This window comes from Artemia sp. Qi Xiang Cuo, chromosome 20 (assembly GCF_049724085.1).
Source record: "Artemia sp. Qi Xiang Cuo chromosome 20, ASM4972408v1, whole genome shotgun sequence".
In the NCBI taxonomy this organism is placed as follows: Eukaryota; Metazoa; Arthropoda; class Branchiopoda; order Anostraca; family Artemiidae; genus Artemia; species Artemia sp. Qi Xiang Cuo.
Genome location: NC_142813.1, coordinates 29,299,628 through 29,321,795, shown reverse-complemented (window position 1 = coordinate 29,321,795; position 22,168 = coordinate 29,299,628). Strand labels below are relative to the sequence as shown.

At 35.5% G+C, this 22,168-nt stretch overlaps 1 protein-coding gene across 4 annotated transcripts in view; it reads left to right on the top strand.

The window, feature by feature from the left end:
- LOC148940066 (double-stranded RNA-specific adenosine deaminase-like) overlaps positions 1 to 21,406 on the top strand; it is a 123,278-nt gene extending 101,872 nt beyond the window's left edge. For 2 of the 4 annotated variants that reach the window (XM_089105929.1, XM_089105927.1), the window contains exons 13-15: positions 12,605 to 12,745; positions 18,394 to 18,489; positions 19,283 to 21,404. In XM_089105929.1, coding sequence (XP_088962055.1) covers positions 12,605 to 12,745; positions 18,394 to 18,489; positions 19,283 to 19,521 — 476 coding nt within the window. In that variant the 3' untranslated portion in view covers positions 19,522 to 21,404. Of the gene's footprint in view, positions 1 to 12,604; positions 12,746 to 18,393; positions 18,490 to 19,282 lie in introns of all 4 variants that reach the window. The other 2 variants (XM_089105931.1, XM_089105930.1) reach the window with 2 other exon arrangements.
- Positions 21,407 to 22,168: the final 762 nt, after the last annotated feature.

Here is a 22,168-nt window from a genome sequence, read left to right as displayed (position 1 = left end):
TCTGGCTCGTGAGAAATTCTCCAAAATAGGCTTAGGTACAGGAAATGGGGAAGGGATACTGCGTTATAAAGTCGAGCCAGAAATAAACGATTTAAACAGATTTTAGATGAAACTACTCTACTGTAAGCGAAAGCCAGGTGTTTACGGAGATGATCAATAAGAAGGGAGCGGGTAGTTTTGAGATCCTTTCCAATTGGTAAACCAAGGTAAATAATTTTCGGGACAGGGGCTACAGACAGTTCTCCCAGCCTCACAGACGAAACCCTTTCCTGGTACCAGTTGAACAGAAGATTCTCCTACTTCTATGGGCTAAATTCGAGGCCAACGCGACTGTAATTGGATTTTAGTATGGAGAAGGTGGTCTCTGTACCTGCGACTGTGTGGCTGGGGTTCAGAATGTCGTTGGCGTAAGCTATCATTGTAACGTCTATGACACGAACTATGCATGCTGTATCGATAGTAGACAGTGGTTTAATAATACAATTATTAAAGGCACAATGAGATGTGACTGATCCTTGTCGAGCACCCTTTTTTACTGGGACAACAGGATTCCCTCGGTAGGACAGCATCACGTCTGGTGTATATTCTGTCAGGGTTCGACCATGGCCAGGAAGTAGGAGTTCAGCCTGTAGGTGGTCGTACATGTCTTTAATGGGTAGTAGGATGTCCTTCTGTACACCTCTCTTTCCTATTTCCAGAATGAGTTGGTCATGGAGAAGTAAGTCGTAGGCACGGCGGTCATCATGTATACCTATAACAATGGACTCCTTTGATTCATCAGCGTCAATCAAGACTGAAGCCATAGCAGAAATGTCGTGGCTGCAACCAAGACCCTTCTGGAACCCAAACTGGGAAGGGGGAGTCCAGCATTTTTCCTGGATTTCATCAATGACCAGAAGTTCGAAAACTTTGCAAAGCGTTGGTGCCACTTTGATCGGTCTGAACGAAGCACATCCCAAAGTACTTTTTCCTTTTTCGGGACTGGCATAAGCGACCCAGTACTGAATGCCGATGGTACGAGTCCAGTGGTGAAGATCATCAGAAAGGGAAGAGATAGTTGTCCCATGAAAGTCGCGCTGCACTGACTAAGGTGAAGGGCGGGTACACGGTCAATTCCATCCGACTTCTTCTCTTCCAACCGTCAGATCGCAGACGCCACTTGAGATTGGGTAACTAGGAAATTTCTATCTGGAATTGATGAGAGTAGGGGTGAAAGCATTTCTTAAACAGAAATGTAAAGATCCGGTTTTGGGGCTGAAAACTCGTCAACGTAATAGTTTATCCATGTTAAAGATGGGATATCTGACTCGGGACCCGCTGACTCCTTCTTATCAAACATTTTCCATAACAAATTAGGATTTTTGATTACTTTTTCAGAAAGCTCAGGTTTCAGTTGTACGTGAGGACAAGCAACTTACTCCCGAAACCTATGCTTACATGCAACTCTATTTTCTTTAACTACCTGGGCATGATCTACCATATTCTTTTCCTGTTCCGTACTAGAAAGTAGCTCGGTCACATGCGAATAGTAACAAAGGGGTAGAAGACCATCCCTTTTCTAGAGTTCCTTGTCTGGCACGAGACTTGGGCACTCCCTGAGATTCGGCAAACAGAAGAGCATGAGTCATTTCGGCGTAATAAATGTTAAGACGTAGCCGTGCATCTCTTTCATCACGATGAGAGAAATTCATAAGTAGGTCAAACGGTACGCGAATTTTTGACAGAACAAAATCACAAGAATCTTGAAACTTTTCTTTATCAATTTTACACCAAACCGGAACCTCTTGCCACCTCTGAGTGAGTAACGACGAATTATTCTCAGCGGAAAACAAGGTGGGTCTACTTATAATGCACTGAACTTGAAAATGATCCAAAGTTAAATTATTCGGAAGAACAAGAGCTTCCCCTACTGTCAAGGAACAAGAACCAAAACTGTGTTATAGATTGGACGTAAAACCAGAATGGTGGATATACGACAAGTTCTAGTTTTTCTAGTGAATAGTAAAGCAGTACTCAAGTATGCCTATTAGAATGCAAAAACGACTGTTTTTGGCACTAATATCACTATCAAAATTACAGTTAAAGTCACCCACTATTATGCACTCAAGGAACTCTAGCTCGGCCTTCTTAAGGCAGCAGGCTAGTTTGGCAGTACTTATAGCAAAAGCACTATCAGATTTATGGTCACGCTAATCAGTTGGATTGTATACATTAATAACTAGCAGGTTATCTAGTCTAGTTGCAAGAAAACTGTCAATTTTATCATATACTTCGCACGCGAGACGATTGCTAACCAACGTGGCAATATCACCAGACGGACGACCCCGCGGAGATGAACGTTTTACAGGCACGGAGAACACAGAGTAGGACGGCCAGAGATTTAGTAGGTTTATGCCAGCTTCTGTGATGAAATGTTCTTGCAGGCATATAACATTATACCTATTCACAAACTGGTCAACCACAAGAGACCGCTCGGAAAAATTTCCGTTTATATTCCAAGAAAGTAGTGAAATGTTAGAGATTTCGTTAATCATCATGTTAATGAGTTGCCTTTTGCTGGTTTTCCGGACACTTCACGCTTTAGCAGGTATGACCCGCTTTCTTGCTGGAAACGCAAAACATAGCACGAGTACACTTTTCTTTATTGTTTTTTTTAGAGACGTGGTCAGACGCGCCATATCTGGAGCAGAGAGGGCTATTGGTGCACACGGCAGCTAGGTGACCTTGGTTGTGGCATGAGTAGCAACGACGGGGTAAGAAACGGAATTCTTCAGCGGGCAGTTAATACGCAATAGATCTTCACAGAGTCCTTAAGAAATTTATCCAAATCCGATCGACAGCTGAAAAATACTTTGAACGTACGGGAACTGCCAAGCTGTTCAGACTTCGTAGCTCTGGAGATCAGTGCCGTTAGCTCATCCGCTGATACGTCAGAGGGGACTCGTTTCACTACACCAATACAGCTAGGGCTCTTTATGGTAACAGAAATCTGCGGCTGGTTGGTCTTGATTGACTCAAGAATGGTTTCAGCTGTGTTTTTTTGAACGAACCACTAGTTTCCAGTCCGATTTGACTTTCCGTAACTCAGATATGTCACTAGTATCCGCACATACCGAATCTACGAATCTCTTCCTAGCACTCGGGGTATCAAGCGACTCGGGCAAATTTTTCACGACGATTGCATTGGAGGGTTTATCAGGCTGATTTGAAGTGCTTGGCCATTCGATGGGAATGGCCAAGCATTATTCCCATTCGATGGGAATAATGCTTTAATATGATGAATACGATCGACAGCATAAGATTATGTGGTACTTTAGCCAGAGATACCGACTGGTCTTGTCCTAGTCATGGCTTATTTATCCTAACTGCCTTCCTCCTTTAAAGTAAATACGCCTTGGAAATGTGATCAGAAATAAAGGCTTGCTAAAGCCTAAAGCCTTTATTATTTGCAAAGGAATGCGAGGTCTGGCTAAGAAATAACTGGACAGATTTTTATTTAACTTCATTTACATTGGAAGTCTTATTCCTTCAATATATCAATTAAAAAAATTTCTGAAAAATAAGTTTTTCTAAGAAAAGTAAAGACCATTTTAAACTTAAGCTCAGCAGATACAAATACCTGTTAAAATTCAAACTCAAAACGACCAGAAATTACTATTAAAGAATAAATAAAACCCAAAACGAACAGAAATTAAATAGATAATCATAGGAAAAAACATACAACAAGTAATAATATAAATGAATAAATAGATCTTAAAGTAAGTAATGCTTAGATTGAATCTGAAAATCAAGCTTAAAACGAAAAAAAATTTTTTGCTATTGAAGCATAAATGAAACTTAAAACGAACAGAAATTAAATAAATAAACAATGCAAACAAACATACAATATATATTAATGTAAATGAATAAATAAACCTTAAAACGAGTGAAACTTAAATTGAATATGCAAATCAAGCTTGAAACGAACAAAAATCACTACAAACATGAGTTTGGGTATCGCCTCCTTCTCTCACTATAAAAGTCTAAAACCTACCGCGTCATTGCCGCTTTACTGAAAGACATTTTATTACAAATATTTTATTTTGTACTTAATATTGAAAATAAACATTAAAATTATAGTAAAATTTTGAACTGGTGAGTTTTCAGCAATTAATATCATTATACATCAAATGTTCAGTTTCATTTAATAGTTCTTTCTAAAGTTGTTCAAGACGAATATAATTTCACTACAAACAAGAATTTGGATACTACCCCCATCCTTAACTGTAAATAAAAACCAAAAGCCTACTGCGTCCTTGGCGCTTCACTGAAAACGAATTATATTACAAATATTTTCTTTTCCAGTTCTTTCAGTATTGAAAATAAAAATGAAATTAGAATGAAATAAATTGTTGTACAGATGGATCATTCAAAAGCTAATATCCTTATATATCAAATATTTAATTTGATGTTGTTAAGACTTTCCAAGACTGTTCAAGACGCATATAGTTTTCAGTAAAGCGCCAATGACGCAGTAGGTTTTAGACTTTTACAGTGAGAGAAAGAGGCGATACCCAAACTCTTGTTTGTAGTGATTTTTGTTCGTTGCAAGCTTGATTTGCACATTCAATTTAAGTTTCACTCGTTTTAAGATTTATTTATTCATTTACATTAATATCTATTGTATGTTCGTTTGCATTGATTGTTTATTTAATTTCTGTTCGTTTTAAGTTCATTTATACTTCAATAGGAAAATATTTTTTTTCCGTTTTAAGCTTGATTTTCATATTCAATCTACGCATTACTCGCTGTAAGATATATTTGTTCATTTATATTATTAATTGTTGTATGTTCTTTCCAATGATTGATTATTTAATTTCTGTTCGTTTGGGTTTCATTTATTCTTTAATAATAATTTCAGGTCGTTTTGAGTTTGAATTTTAACAGGTGTTTTTATCTGCTGAGCTTATGTTTAAAATGACCTTTACTTTTCTTTGAAAAACTTATTTTTCGGAAAGTTTTTTAGAATTAATTTTTTGTTCGTTTTTTATTGAAAAAAATTTCAAGTTTTAAGAATTCCTTATTTCAAAATCAAATAAAAAAAAAAAAAATCAAATCTTCATCAAATTTTTCAAAACTTGTATCAAAGTAACAATATCGAAGTGAAAAAAGTTTGCCCTCTTTGAAATGAGCCCCCTTTGAAGTTTATACGACGACCCCTTCTATATGAAGTGCGCCTGGAAAAAAAAAATAGAGTGTGGGGGGAGGCTACCTGCCTCCGATCACTTTTCACTCTTAAAAAGTGAACTACAACTTTCAATTTCCAATCAAATGAGCCCTCTATGAAGTTTATACGAGCATCGATTCCATAACAACCATATATGAACCAAAGGCATAACTTACAATGCCTACCCTCGGGCCCTCGGGGGGGGGGTTCTCGACACTGGAGTGTTTGTTATCTGAACTTCGAACTATTTTTAACAAAATGTTTACCTCAAAATTTTTATCTGATGCATTTAGGGCGTGGAGGGGGGGGGGGCTTGTCACTCCAATCTCTTTTGACTCTTAAAAAGTGAACGAGAACTTTCAATTTCCAATCAAATTAGCCCTGTCTGAAGTTTTTACGAGCATCTCTTTCATAAGAACCAAAAAAAAAGAAAAAAGAGTGTGTGGAGGTGCGAGGCTTGTTGCCCTCGGATATCTTTCGACTCTTAAAAAGTGAACTAGAACTTTCAATGTCCAATCAAATGAGCCCTCTCTGAAGTTTACTCGAGCATCTCTTTCATAAGAACCATTCACGCACCCAGGACAACATTTACAACGCCTACCCCCTGTGCCCTGGGAGGTTGTGTTGACACCGGATATTTTATTATCTAATTTTAGAACGATTTTTAACAAACTGGCTATCTCAAAATTTGTAGCGGATGGGTTTGGGAAAAAAAGGGCATGGGGGGGGGGCTAGTCGCCCTTAAATCTCTTGATTCTTAAAAAGTCAACTAGAACATTAAATATCCAATTAAATGAGCCCTCTATGAAGTTTATACAAGGACCCCTTTCATAAGAACCATACATGCCCTTAGGGCATAACTTAGAACGCCTTTTCCTGGGCTCTGGGGGGCTGTATTGACACCAGAGTTTTTTTTATCTGATCTTTGAACTTTTTTTTTTTTTTAAACAAAATGTCTATCTCAAAATTTTCACCAGATGGGTCTGGAAAAAGAAGGCATGGAGAGAGGGTGTCTATTTGCCCTCGAATCTCTTTGACTATCAAAACGTGAGCTCGAACTATCAGTTTCCAATCAAATTAGCCCTATCCGAAGTTTACACGAGCATACCTTTCATAAGAATAATATATGCCCCAGGGTATAACTTACAACGCCTGCCTCTGGGCCCTGGAGGGTTATGTCGACACCTGAGTTTTTGTTATCTGACTTTTGAACAATTTTTAACTTAATGGCTATCTCAAAATTTTTATCGAATATATTCGGGAAAACAAGGGGCGTGGGGGGGCTATTTGCCCTCCAATCTCTTTTGACTCTCAAAAACTGAACTAGAATTTTCAATTTCCAATCAAATTAGCCCTCTCTGAAGTTTTTACGAGCATCCCTTCCATAAGGACCAAATATTCTCCCAGGGCAAAACTTATAACACGTACCCCCGGGTCGTGGGGGTTGTGTCGACACCAGAGTTTTTGTTATATGATCTTTGAACTATTTTTAACAAAATAGCTATCTCAAAATTTTTATCGGATGCATTTGGGAAAAAAGGATGTAGGGGGGGGGGGGGTCGCTGGTTACCCACGCTTAAAAAATGAACTAGAAATTTCAATTTCCAATCAAATGAGGCTTCTCTGAAGTTTATACGAGCATTCCTTCCATAAGAACCATGTATGCCCTCAGGGGATACCTTATAACCCTTGCCCTGAAGACTGTGGGGGAGTGTCATGCTCAAAGATATAATTTCCAGAACTTTCAACAATGTTGAACAAAATGGCTATCTCAAAATTTTAATTGGATGTGTGGGGGGAGATGGTGGGCGTGGAAAGGGTGTTAGTTGCCCTCCAATCACTTTTGACTATTAAAAAAGGCACTAGCCATTTAAATTTCCAATCAAATGAGCCCTTTTTAAAGTTTTTACGACAACGCTTTCTATAAAATCTTATGTGCCCCCAGGGGGTAACTTACAACCCTTGCCGTGAGGGCTGTAGAGAGGGTATCATCCTCAAAGACCTAATTTCTAGAATTTTCAACCACATTCAATAAAATGGCTATCTGAAAATGTTGATTGGTTGTGTTTGGGCAAATTGTGGGCATGAAAGGGGGGTTAATTGCCGGTCAACCACATCCGAGTATTACAAGGGTTAATAGCCTTTTGAATTGCAAATTTAATGAGCCCTTTCTGAAGTTTCTGCGACAAAGCCTACTAAAAAAACCTGACATGCCCCAGGGTATAACTTACAACCCTTGCCCTTAGGGCTGTGGGGGAGTGTCGTCCTCAAAAGTATATGTTCTATTTGGAAATCAACTACGTAGAACAAAATGAATATCTCGAAATTCTGGATGTGTTTGGGGAAATGGTGGGCGTGGAAGGGGTATTCGTTGCCTTCCAATCACTTTTGACGCTTAAAAAGGGCACTAGAACTCTCGATTTCCAGTCAAATTAGCCCCCCTTCGAAGTTTTTACGACGACCCCTTCCATATGAAGTGTCTCTGGGAAAAAAATAATAATAATAAAACATTGGACCCGTATGGCCTTTACTAGGCAGCGCTGTAGCGTTGCCTCTGATACACCTCCTTGATTCCTAGACCAAATATACAAATTTTCAGTTGTTAAAAGCAATGCTACATATCGTATTCATGTATGATCATCATCAGCTTGGTCTTTTTTTTTCTTCACTGCACCTACAGACTCAAAGTTTGTTCCATTCAACGTGTTTTTGACCTTAGGGAACAAAAAGACGTTGTTTCCAAAAACATCGTAGCCGACGATGCTGTATGCAGCGGTGTATTGTCTTGATGAGGAACCCGCGAACGATTTTCCCCCATGTCAGGCCTTTTTTTGCGCATGCGTTCACGAAGTCTTCTCGAAGTCTTTTCAATTCTAGTAATGGTAGGAAAAGGCAATTTAAATGTTTTATCTCACTTAAACTCAATATCTAACGTCTATTCATATGGCGGTCGTTAAAAATTTGAAAAGGGCTGGGTACGCAATTAGCATAATCAATTAGGTTAGAAACTATTTATAAACTACCTTAAGACATTGGTTAAGGTAAGCTATTTGACGGTAATACTAAAATAAAGTTTTAAAAACAAAAATGCAAAAAAAATTTATAAATAAGGGACTAGAGTAAACAGAATAAAACTATGCTAACTTTGGAAGCCATTTTAGCATGCGTTCACGAAGAGTCATCAAAACCTCTGTCGACAAATAACAGTTTGAATCAGGATAAATCCTTTTATTAGACAGGAAAAAAAAACGGTCAAAAAACGTACTGGATACTTCGATCACATATACAAGGATTGTTTTTAGAAGATGACGATGATTTTAAACTTGCTCATTCCGATAATAAATAATAGCCCAAAGTTGGATCAAATAACTTTTGATTTTGAGGGGTGAAAAATCCTAGAAAATTGTTTATAAATTATCCAAGAAAACCCAAAGTACTCATACTACTACTACTAATATGGTACTAGTACTACGAAGCATAAGGGTATGAAGGTGAATATATAAGATAATATATAAAGGAAAATTGAACTGAATTAAAATGCACTATGTGCATCTAAGTTTTCAAAAGGGCGTTTTTCAGGAATGGCACACAGTACTATTTCTACTGTTACTACAACTTTTACTTCTGCTGCAACTAATACTAAGGTTAACAGTTTTAAGGTGAAAATTTTAGTAGATATTCGGGGGAATTTGAACTAAATTAAAACACACCATGGGCATATAGGCTATCAAAAGGAGATATCGATAATAACATAGCAACGGCTTATAGTAGTAAGTTGAAACTTCGAAGGCTTGAAAAGGGGGATATTCAATTGAACAGCAGGCAAAATGTGCACACTACTGCTGCTACTAGTACTAATCGTACTACTGTTAGTACTACTGCTGTTCTTACTACTAATACTACTGGTAATACTCCTACTACTGTGACTACTGTTACAACTAAGGGTAAGGGTATGAAGGCGAAAATTTCAGGGAATATTTAGGGGAAAATTGAACTGAATCTAAACGCACTTTTCTCATAAAAGTTGTCAAAAGGACGTATGAGCAATATCTTGAAACGTCTTGGAGTATGAAGTATAATCTTGGAGCGTAATCTTTTTGCATGTGTTGAGGGGGTTGTTTAAAAACAACCCCCTACTATGTGCATACTGCAACTAATGCTACTACTATCACTACAACTATTGCTGAAGCTAAAGGTATTAAGGTGAAGCTTTCAAGGAGTGAATAGGGGAATGTTAAACTAAATCAAACACACTATGAACACGCCAAAATAGTGTATATGATTGTCAAAAAAGTGTATAATCAATATCTCAGGAACGGTTTAGATTATTTAGTTGAAACTTTCAGGGTGTGTTTGGGCGGACTTTGAACTAACCAAATGGTTCTATTTGCATAGTACTAGTACTAGTACTACTACGATCACTACACCTAGTGAGGCTAGGATAATTACGGTGAGACTTTCAGGGAACGTTTTGGGAGGGTTTCAACTAAATAAAAGCAAACTATATGCATGCAGGTTTTCGAAAGAGTATAGAAGTAATATCTTAGGAAAGGCTTAGAATATTAAGTTGAAACTTTCAGGGAAGATTTAGGGGAATGTTGAACTAAATCAAAATACACTGTGTGCTAAAATGATGTATGAGCAATTTCCCGAACAGGTTAGAGCATTAAGTTGAAACCTTCAGGGCGTGTTGAGAAGGATGTTGAACTAACAAAAAGGCACTCTGTGCATACTGCTACTACTATTACTGCTGCTACTTGTGCTACTTTTATTTTTATTTTTTTACTATTACTGTAACTGCTGGGTCTAAGGGTAGGGAGGTGAAACTTAAAGCGAATGTTTAGCGGTTATTGAACACGCTATGGGGATGCAGGTTATTAAAAGGCCGTAACAGCTATATCTCGGGAACAGCTTAGAGTAATAGGTTGAAACTCTCAGTGCATGTGAGGGAATTATTGAACCAACAAAAAGGTACTATATGTATATTACTACTACTGCTTCTAATACTACTACTAATACTTTTGCTGCTGCTACGACTAATGCTAAAATTATTAAGGAGAAACGTTTAGAAAATGTTAAGGGGTATATTGCATTAAATCGAAACACTCTGTGTGTATATTGCATTAAATCGAAATACTTTGTGTGTATGCTGGCTATCAAAAAGCTGTATCAGCAGTATATCAAGAACGGCTGAGAGTAATAGGTTGAAACTTTCAGGGCATCTTGAGGGGTATGCTCAACTAATAAAAATGCACTATGTGCGTAGTATTACTACTACTAGTATTAGTAGTACTAGTACTCCCGTTTCTTTTAAAGACCATATTATAATTTGCACTTTGCTGAAATTATAGCGTAAAGAGCAAGGTATTGAGGAGGGGACAGCCCCCCTCATATACGTAATAATTTCTGTTCGTTTTAAGTTTTAATGTTGCTCCTTTCTATCAGTCGAAAAGTCAGGTTTTATTATTTAATTCCTTATCGGTTTTTAAATAGTGCCCTGAAATCCATCTCCTCTTCCATGGAAAATTTCCTTCCCCCACAAAAAAATTACTTCATGGAAAGATTATCTCCCGGTCTTAGAGTTTCGGTTACTATTGAGCTGCCTTGCTCCTTATTTGCAGTTCGTTACCGCGAACTGTTTGACAATTTCAGTAGTTTATTTTGCCTTGAATGGACAAGTTTTAACGTAATGCATTTTTAGAACCATCAGAATGTTGATTCACCTTCTAATTTGGGTTTATCTTCTCATTTATCGGTTTTCTGTTTTTCAATGTCCTCTTTAGACTGTTAGTTTCTTTTTCCCGATTTTTAATGTTTTTTTCCTATATTTCACCTATGCAAGTTTTATCTACCTTTCTCTGTTTTGAACCAAATTCAGCCGAAGAAAAATTCTCCCTTCCTCACTTTTAAAAGCTATTATTTCCCCAAATACATTCCTTGATTCTGTTATATCTACTCTGCTGGGATTATGGCCTAAAATATTCTCCACTAGAAAAACATCGTTTGCAACAGAATGGAGAAGATAAAAGGTAAATAACATCAATACAATGGAGTGTCTGAGACAAGCTTTTAATAGATATATTTTTAAGTTTGAGATAGGGTGACATAGCAGTTGGTATTAGCTACCATTTACTTCATTAATAACACAATATCAATACGATTAATCCTATTATAAAAAATCTTATTATAAAAAAAAGACACTGTCTAGAGAACATGATTGTCATGTTTTGTAAATTTACAGTATTTTCAATAATTCTTATCTCTATAATGATGTTTTTTCTTTAGCGATTTCTGGTTATAATTTATTTTATTTTTTTTAGTTTTCTTCCACCCACAGTTTTTCTTGTTAGAAGAAAAACTATGGCTTTTAGTCTCTGCACTTGTGTCTTCTTTTTTTTGTAAAGTACCTCGTGGAGCCGGGAAAATCAATTAATTTCCCTGATATGCTTCTAGTTTCTATCCATTTTTATCTCTATGTTTTAGGTCTGTTTAACCTTGTGTGTTAAGGTATCAAAAGATTGCTTTGATGGGATAACACAGTCAAGTCGTTGTTTCCATATGTTTTTTTAGCGCCCAGCAAGTCTATCTTTCATGTAGTCCATCATTGGCCTTTCCTTCCTTTGGTAATGAGAAACGCAGTGTACCTACGTGTTTGTTTTATCACCTTGAGAAACAGTGGCACAGGAAAGGAAATTTTCTGAAAGGAAGGGGAGTAGATGATTTTTTGGAAAATTCATTGAAGCCACACTAAACTCGCCTTTTCTAGGCATTAGTCTCTCCTCGGTCGGTCTAGAGCCTGCGTTATCGTTCATACTCAAATACCTTGGAATGAGGCCAAGTGGGTTTTGGCGACCCCGTCAGGAAGTAGGAAGTTATAACGAATCTTATTTGGGATGTTTAAGAGAGAAAACTAGGAAAGATACATCTACAAAATACCTTAAAAAAAAAAAAAAAAAAAAAAAAAAAAAAAAAAAAAAAAAGGGTTTTCATAAAAAAAAATTTCAGAATGCTTGGTGGTTTATAGGAAAAAGACCGAAACAAGTTGGGACTTAGGTAGGTTCATGTTTTTACGTAGTTATTTAGACGTAGACGTAAGACGTAGGAAAAGGTGGAATACAAGGAGGTTGGTGTCTTTTCAATCAATTGTAATCCAAGTCCAGTTCTGGCTCCAGAATTTGCTGAATGCAGACGTGAAAACTCCTCCATTTCTATTTAGAAATTACCACAGAAGTCTTAACAGGTACTATCTATTAATTTGGTTTTGTGTTCCTTCCCTTTTGATTTTAGCGATTATAGGTTTTTCCAGATTCTATAGATGAGTGGGCTAAGAAAACATCTGTTACCAACTCCTCTAAGCAGGATTTTCTTTTTGTTTTTGGTAACCACTCTTTTTTCTAGATCCCATAAGTCGCCTGGAAAGAGAAGTGCTTATTATTGGCCTACCAAAACCAGAATATACGTGTTCTATTGCTGAAGGTCCATCTCATGAAATGATGTTAACGATGAAATGCGAAATTGGTGAAATTTTCTCTACTTTAGGTATTACACAATAACTTCATAATGTTAAAAAGAAGAAACTATCAATACTAACTTGTCAGGCCCTGAAAAACAGAGCGCATATCACATCTTTTTAAAATCGAGTATGCGAGTTAGAAAAATAAGTACTGATAACGGCGTTTAGCCAACTGCTGTGGCTTTGCTTCGGTGTATAGCGTATAAAATTATGTTTTGATTCTTTTAAGGAGAGATATTGAAGCATATTTTGTCGCAATCATGGCCTGTATCCCCTATATCCTGCGAAGTTTATTTACCTTTTCTTTATTTCTAACTTGTTGTTGAAAAATTGCACCAAAACGTTATGAAAAACTGTGTTTTTCCATAAGGGACTCTAATGCCTAGATTGGCCCAAATAGCGCTAGATGGGATCCTATATGACACGGATTTTGTGTAGGGAAAGAAAAGCAATGGTAAATTGTAATGATTGTATAGCCTCAATGCTTCAGTAATTAATACAGTTTTGGTCATGAGATGATCCACAAGTTTTGAAGCCTTTCTTTGAGATGATAATTTTAGCACAAGGTACTTGGAATAGATGGGTATGGAACTGGAAATCTAAGGATTTGATAAAGGAGAAGGTGGATACAGTTGTTCTTTTTTGGAAATTTGTTCGTAAAGCAAAAGATGATGTAGCAGAAAGTCAATTTGAAAGCTGGCTTGAAATATTATCAAAAAAGCTTTAAGCTTGGCAGAAGAAAGTTGATTTGTGTAAGAAGTTTTGGATCACTATGAAATTAAAGTACCCATAGGAATAGTTTCAAAATTTTTTAAAACCATATTAAAAGTCACAAATATATCTTCTGCTGATTTTAAGTTTAATTATCGCTCTTTACTTTTTTTGGAAAAACTGTTTTGGATTATTTTTTTCTAATTGATTGAAGATGAAGGGGCGGGCAATTGTCTAACCATCCTCTCCCCTGGCTTGCATTTTAACTGAGTATATCTGTTTTTTTAGGAATAACTGTTTTAAGTCCCTCCTAATCTGGATTTATTTTTATTTGTTTTTGTTTGAAAAATTTTTTTTGGTAAAGTTTTTTTTTTATTAATTGAAGATAAGAAGCGGATAAGCCTCTAACCCCCTTCTCCCTCCCTACGTGAGTTTTCACTTTGTATATTTTTTTTCTGAAAAATAACTGTTTGAAGTGCTTCAGACATGGGACAACCCATCTTACCCTCCTAAAAATAGAAGGAAAATGTAACTTTTTCAACTCGTTTTCCTCAACTCGCCGACTTCTTTGTCACTTTTTTTTCACATAAAGTTGTTAAATTTGTGAGACTGTTTTCGACCACTTACTTCGAGTGTTCACTTACTTCGAAATTTTATCAGTTTATGCACAACCGATGTCAGTGCAATAATAAAATCCTGCTTGTATACTTTCACAACAGTCTTCTTAGAAGATGAACAGGTGGTTGGGCTCAGCAAAAAGTGTAGAACAAACACTATCATACAAGACTTGATAGCACAGTGGTAAGAACACTTGTCTATGACCGTGGTGCATTAGATTCGAATCTTAGATAAGATAGTCTTAGAGAAGAGTAAAAAGTCTTAAATGATAAATATGTATAAAAAAGTTTTAATGATTTTCAAAATAAACAAAAAATTTGAAATATTTTTTACTTCTCAAGAATCTATGAATGCAAGTGAAAACGAGGGGCGCAAAACGGATTGGACTTAACATTGATATCGAATTTATCAAAGTTATAAATGCATACATGAAAAAAGTCAGTGAGTTGAAGAAAATGAAAATGAGTTATAACGACCAAGCTATGTAAAGCATAATGCGTTTTGCGCCCCTTGTTTTTACTTGTATTCATAGATTCTCAAGAAAAAAGTTATTTTCTACTTTGTAGTCCATTTTGAAAATGAGCTTAAAAATTTTTTGAATATTATATGTATGTACGTTGTATGTACGGAAAATTAAGCAAGAAAAAACAGGTTTTAATTTCAACAAAGCAGTGAAACAAAAAATAAATAAAAACAAAATACACTTTAATTAAAAAGTATTCCGAATATTTTGGCCCCACGTCCGGAAGCCTTTCTCAACGGGGGAAAAAACGAAAAGAATGAAATTTTTTTTTTTTAAATAACACACATTAAAAACACAAAAAAATACGACAACTAAACTCACGAAAGAAAAGAAGAAAGAACGGAAGAAAACAACGCACATTGTAAACAAACTTCCAGCACTGACGTTATAACACAAGAACAGAACCAAAGCGAATGTCTATAGTGAAACCATGGGTCACTGCTCTCAACATTCAGTGTATAAATGGAAATCTTTTAAAAGTGTAGACTATTTACTTGAATAAACAAAAAAGATCAGCTAATCCCAGGTCCATCACCCCTAACAAAATCTCACAGATTAATCAACAAATACAGGGAAAAAATATAAATGTTTTTACTTTTATAAGTTTAATAAATCAAATAATATTATCATTTTGATTACTAAATATCAGTATATGTGTAGTAAACTGACAATGCACATTCATTTATATTTTTTTCAGTAAATTTCAAATTATGTTTTGGCCTCAGGAAGGCATAGGGGTTTTGAGCCCTACTCATGTTAATTTCTGCTCGTTTTTAGTTTGACTCGGTTATTTATTGTAACTTCTGTTCGTTTTCGGTTTCGCTTATTTATCGATGCTGATTTGTGGTAGTTTCACGCTTGGTAGATTATTTGATTTTGTTTTTGCTCATTTTTGTTCAATGGAGTTCTTTACTTTTCTTTGAAAAACTTATTTTTTTTGTAAAAAGTTTTTTTAATTAATTTCGGTTGGTTTTATATTGACATAGTCTTTTCAGGGAAAAAGAAAATAATACTTTAAATCTTTTCGTTTTTTTTAAGACTTTATAGTTTGACCTGCTATTTGTATGCTGGAGAAAATTTTCAGCAATTTTTAACAACATACACCCTTTTAAAAATCTGGACACAAATATTAGTGTTTAATTTAGTCTTATACCTCATACCTCCTCTATTTGACCTGAAATAGAAAACTTGATACCATTTGCAAAAAAGATCTGTTTACTTTCTTTGATAGCTTGGATTCACTTACGCTATTTGGATTTGGAAAAAATTTAAGAGCAGAAGTAGCCCAGAAAGTTTGAACATAATACCCTCAGTCGTTCTTGGGATACTGCTGAGATGCCTTATTGAGAATTAGCATTAACACAGTGCATTTTGATTTAATCTTAAGGCAACATAAACATAATGGGCAAATGAGAGGGTGGACGTAGGAGGGGGACTAGTTACCCTCCAATCACTTTCGACTTTTAAAAAGGGCATTAGCCTTTTCTATTTTCAATCGAAAGATCCTTTTCAAAGTTGCTAAGACAGCTCCTTCGATACGAAGTGCCCTGGTCTAAAAAAAAAAAAAAAAAAAAAAAAAAAAAAAAAAAAAAAAAAAAAAAAAGAAGAAAAAAATAATACATTGTACCCACATTGATCTTAACTATAAAAATGTCAAGCCTTCCAATCACTTTCGACTATTAAAAAGGGCACTAGACCTTTCAATTTCCACTCGAATGAGCCCTTTTTGAGTTTTTACGTCAAAACTTTCTATAAGACCTTTATTTGTCCCCAGGGCATAAATTAAAACCCTTGCCCTGAGGGCTGTGAGGGGGTTGTCATCCTCAAAGACCTAATTTCCAGAACTTTCAACTATGTTAGACAAAATGGCTATCTCAAAATTTTTATTGGATGGGTTTGGGGAAAAGTTGAGCGTGAGAGGGGGGATAGTTGTCCTCTAATCCCTTTCGACTAATAAAAAGGGCGCCAGCCCTTTGAATTTCCAATCGAATGAGCCCTTTTTGAAGTTTCTCCGACAACGCTTTCAATAAAAACCTTATATGCCCCCAGGGCATAACTTACAACCCTTACCCTGAGGGCTGTGGGGGGAATGTCATCCTCTTATATGTAATTTCCAGACCTTTCAACTATTTTGAACAAAATAGCTGTCTCAAAATTTTGACTGGATGTGTTTGGATAAATGTTGGGCGTGGAATGGATGTTAGTTGCCTTCCAATCACTTTCGACTATTAAATAGGGCACTAGCAATTTTAATTTCTAATCAAATGAGCCCTTTTTGAAGTTTCTACGACAACACTTTCTATAAAAAAAACCTTATTTGCCCCAAGGATATATCATACAATCCTTTTCATGGGGGCTTTGAGGATGTTTTCATTCTCAAAGACCTAATTTCCTGAATGTTTAACTATGTTAAACAAAATGGCTATCTCAAGATTCAGATTGGATCTGTTTTAGGAAAAGGGGAGCTGTGAGAGGGGGTTTAGTTGCCCTCCAATCACATTTGACTATTAAAAAGGGTACTAGGCTTTTGAATTTCCAATCGAATGAGCCTTTTTTGAAGTTTCTACAACAGCGCTTTCTATAAAAAGACCTTTTATGCCCTCGGGGCATAACTTATAGCCCTTACCCTGAGGGTTGTGGGGGAGTATCCTCCTTAAAAACATAATTTCTGTCTTGAAATCAACTACGCTGAACAAAATGGCTATCTCAAAATTTTGATTGGATGTGTTTTGGAAATGGTGGGCGTGGAAGGGGTGTTAGTTGCCTTCCAATCACTTTCGACTATTAAAAAGAGCACAATCGAATGAGCCCTTTTTGAAGTTTCAACGACAACTCCTTCGATACGAAATGCCCTGGTATTAAAACCAAAAAAAAAAAAATAATAATAATAATACATTGTCCCAACATCGTTCTTTACTTAGGTAGCGCTATTTAGCTGCCTATGATAATTTCTCTGAAACTTTGTAAAAGTCCTACAGACGTATTTACAATTTTGGTCTGATCAAATAAAATACTGTGATGAGGAAAATTAAATAGGTGTTCTGCTAAAGCTGATTCAAACGTTCCAGTTTTTGATTATGTTTTAGCGAGTAATCTATGACATTTTGTGTTGCTCTAGCCTATTTTCTAAATTACGCTGTGTTCTTCCTACATAAAATATTCGGAATGTTTTTTTAATTTAAGTGTTGTTTTGTTTTTATTCATTTTTTGTTTCACTGATTTATTGAAGCTAAAACCCGTTTTTTCTTGCTTAATTTTTCGTAAATGGAAAAGCAGTGTGGTCTAAGAAATTATTTGTTGTATGTAAAAATAACTATTTGAAGTCCCTCCTTCTCGGGTAAGGCTATCCTGCCATTCAAACTTTTCGTTGGAAAAATGTTGCTCTTTTATGAAATCGCTTCCTGGAGAATAAACAAGTCTCTCCTTCTTTGGAAACACCACGTAATTAATTGGAATCCCTATGATCCTCAGATAAAAGCTGCAGTTTCTAAAAACAAAAAGTTATGCTGTATAGTGATTTTTTTAAAACCCAATTGGACTAACTCCCTACTGAGAAGTTATTGAATCCATCCTTCATATATATGCAACGAAAAGAATTTTTTTTAGCATATTCCCACCAGATAATTGATAGAAGACAATCTGCACAGTATTACAGATTTTTTCTCCTATTTTGTTTGTCTTGTGATAAATGATTTAGCTTTGGCTTCGTTGCTTTTTGGCCTGTCATAAGTAATGGTTTTCACATAAATGTATTTTGATTGTTTTTTGTTAAAATACATTTCTTTATATTTGGCTCTTATGTGCTTTCTAATATACTTTCAGGTTGTGCCAATCGTAAGAAAGATGCAAAAAGGATTGCCGCACAAGCAATGCTGGATGAGCTTAAGTCCTCTCGAAGTCTTTTCAATTCTAGTAATGGTAGGTAAAGGCAATTTAAATGTTTTATCTCACTTAAACCCAATATCTAACATCTCTTCGTATGACGGTCGTTAAAAATTAGAAAAGGGCTAGTTACACAATTAGCATAATAAATTAGGTAGGAAAGTATAAATTACCTTAAGACATTGGTTAAGGAAAGCTGTTTGACGGTAATACTAAAATAAAGTATTAAAAACAAAATTACAAAAAAATTATATATAAGAGACTAGAGTAAACAGAATAAAAATTATGCTAACTTTGGAAGCCATTTTAGCAAGTAATAAACTTTGTTTGGTTCAGTTTTAAGATGAATAAAGGCTGTTTGTTTGGTTTCACTTTCAAAATACTTGTACCTTAACATCGCTGAAGCGTTTTCATTGGGTATTCATGAACTTAATTCCAATTCATAAATTAGACATTAAATTGCAGCATTGCCTATTTTGGTCTGGAAATATTTATTTTTTTAGCAGGAATTACATTTTAATATATTAGAATCTGCTAATGGCGGAAATTGAACCGACAACATCCTGCCTGGTAAGCATGCATGCTAAAAGTCTTTTGCACTGGCCAAGCAGGTCTTGAAAGAAGATTTAGGATAGTATTTTGAACAAAGAAGTTTCTAAAAACTCCAGTTTATAAAACTGGAAAATTACAAATTTTGGAACGAAAAAAAGAAACATTGTACTTATAGCTTTTCCATCTCTCGTGCTTTGATTTTGTCTAATTTATCAACGCAAAAAATCCACAACAATTTCAATTTAATTTTCTGTAATCAATGTTATTTTTTTCGTAGGAGCGGATTCAATGAGTGTTTCTCTCCAGCCAGATCCAACTGTCAGTAGTACAATGGATCCGTGCACTACAGATGAGCTGGTCAGCAAGGCTGGGCAAATTGAAATATCCTGTGAAGAAACGGGAAGCAATGGTCAAAGTTCAGAGGCAAATATGATTGCTGTTGGCTCACCACATTACATGAATAAGCTTAAAGAACTTGAAGATAAGTTTAGTGAATTAGCAGAAAGCTGTAAATAGATCGAAAATTCAGTTTCCTTTCTTCTGTAAACGTCTCAAGAATTGCTTAAACAGAAATTTGACTGATTTTGAAAATGTTTAATACTTGTTTTTGTAAGTCCTTTTAAAGGAGGCGGACACAACCTATCCTGGCGCTGTACACACCAAACATAGTTTTGACTTGGCAAACTCCTTGCCTGGCCGTTGTGTTCAGGCTTGATGAAGAGAACAGTTTTTATGACACAGTTTGTAAGATCGTATCAGAAAGGGGTTCTTGTAGAAACCCAGGATTTATGCTTAAGTGGGTGCCCCACTCTTGGGAGAATATGTTTTGGGTGAATAAGTTTTTTTCCGTATCCTCATAGCTCCATGGACACCCAATAGGAATGGAAGTCCCGTCTCACCCAAGATGAAGTTTTGTTATAAACTCTAAAGGCTTAGGACTGTCGTTTTAGTAAAGCATCTATTATGAAACTACTCAGCCGAGCTCTCTTATTTGGTCTAGAATTCTCAGAGTTTTTGTTGAACTTCTTTCAGAAACCATTCAAACAGTCTGTGTTAAAGAACTTTAAACAAAGACTTTTATTTCTCAGGAGTGATCCTGTCAAACTAGTGGTCCTAGTATGTCGGTGAAGGGCTCATTTGGATTTAAGTTGAAAGTTCTATGCCCTTTCAGAGTAAGACAATAGATTTCACCATGATAAACTGGAATTTTTGGCTGTTCCTGGAGTCAAAGAATACTTCTGGCCCAAAAAAGGCCAGCATGCTGTTGAGGATTTTTTTTAAAAATAGTAAATCCATTTACTGTTATCGTTAACTCATCTATTTAATCTCCCGGTTTCAGGGGCCTTAGTGCCACATGATAGTGCGTTAAAAAAGAAGATTTTTCCACAAGAAAGTTTATCGATGAAAAGTAAATAGCCGCTAAACCCTCCAAAACCCTAAAACCAGCAGAAATAAAGTCATATAATGCATCAATCTGAAAACGAACAGAAATTACTATTATTAAAGTAAAAAAGAATTGAAATGGATGATGGGTCATCTCATCAATCATATAAGATACATCAAGAAGGATAAAAGATACTGCTTTGGATGAATAGACGAATCTTAAGATGAGTAGAAGTCTCAAATAAATAATCAGGTTAAGTTACAAACGGAAATAAATTATCACAAATAAAAAGGGCACGGGTCCTCAATCTTTTATAGGCCAGAGTGTGATTTGCGCATTACTGAAAAAAATTCGTATCCCAAGCGGTGTATTGTTGATTTTGGCATAACATTAACAGAAAAATAATGTCACAAAGGTAATCAATGTATACGCATAAGAGCTACCTCAACTAAGCGTCCCCCCTCCCTCAGACACTCGAAAAGGCGTGAGCGTCATTTGTTCTTTGCTGAAAATTATTTACAGTTTGAAAAGTGTGTGTTTTTTGTTTATTATATATTACAATATTATTTATTACAATAAAAAGAAAATCGCAATACTAATCAAGATTAGATGAAATAACAAATATTTCTTAGAATGTTTACATTTGTGACTAGCAATTTAATTTTAATTTTTTTTTCGAAATCTTCCCTTTCGATTATATCTCATTCAAATTCCTAGAAGCTTGCAGTGTAAATAAAACTTTCTAAATAAACATTGGTAATTTTTGAAGTAACCTGTTCAGTTTTTTTGAAGTATTATTTTGGATTGCTGAATAAGTAAATGATGTAACTTTTGGTACATATTAATACATTGGTTTTTGAAAATATAACGATACTAATTCCTGAAAATCTTGTCAATTTTTTTTCTCAATTATAATTAGAAAACAGAAGCTCTACATCAGTCACAATTTTGTGCTATCATGTTTGATAATGTTTTTACAGTAAGGTTTAAGCCGGGCGTAAAAGGGATTTTTTTTCCATAGAGATTGAAAATCCATAAATTGGTATCTCGAATCAATACAACAAATTGTCCAAATACTTTTTGTCTATGTTTAGATTATCTTTTCCGGTCTATATTTCCTCTAAGTTTAAGGTGGTCGGAGAAAGCAAAATTTGTTAGTAGAGTTTCAGGTGCTGCATATGCATATAACTAAACTTCCTAATTCTTTGTCTTCACTACATCTACTCGACTCGATATACGATATACATGTCCGGTAAGTTTCAAGCCTCTCAGCCTCCTTCAAGTGTCAATACAGTGTGAATCTTATCAGTAGTCTACTATTAGGGAGAAGGACAGTAGATTTTCTTATGGAGTAGAGCAGCATTTAAGGCATCAAAAATGTAGTTAACCTCATAGACTTTTCTTGAAAGGGATTTAATAGAAATAGGATAAATATTCAGAATTTGAGTTTAGAGAGTGGGGATAGGAGAATTTATGGTATTTCGAGAAGCAGATCCGTTTAAATGAAACCTTTTTCTCAAAGCATCGTGGTGCAAAAGCTGAAGTTTAGTGTAAGGTGTGGGGCTGAGGGTGGTAGGCCATCCTCTTATGCTTGGGAGCACCTTAGATATGGTATTGAAAATTAACAATAATTAAATAAAAACGGCTTGTAAATAAAATTACGATATAAAATTAGTATTTTTACTGTAAACACAGCTTGTATTATTTTGTGTTTTGACCATGAACATTTATTTATTCACTATGTTTCTATTGTGTTTTTATTAATTTGAACATTGAAAA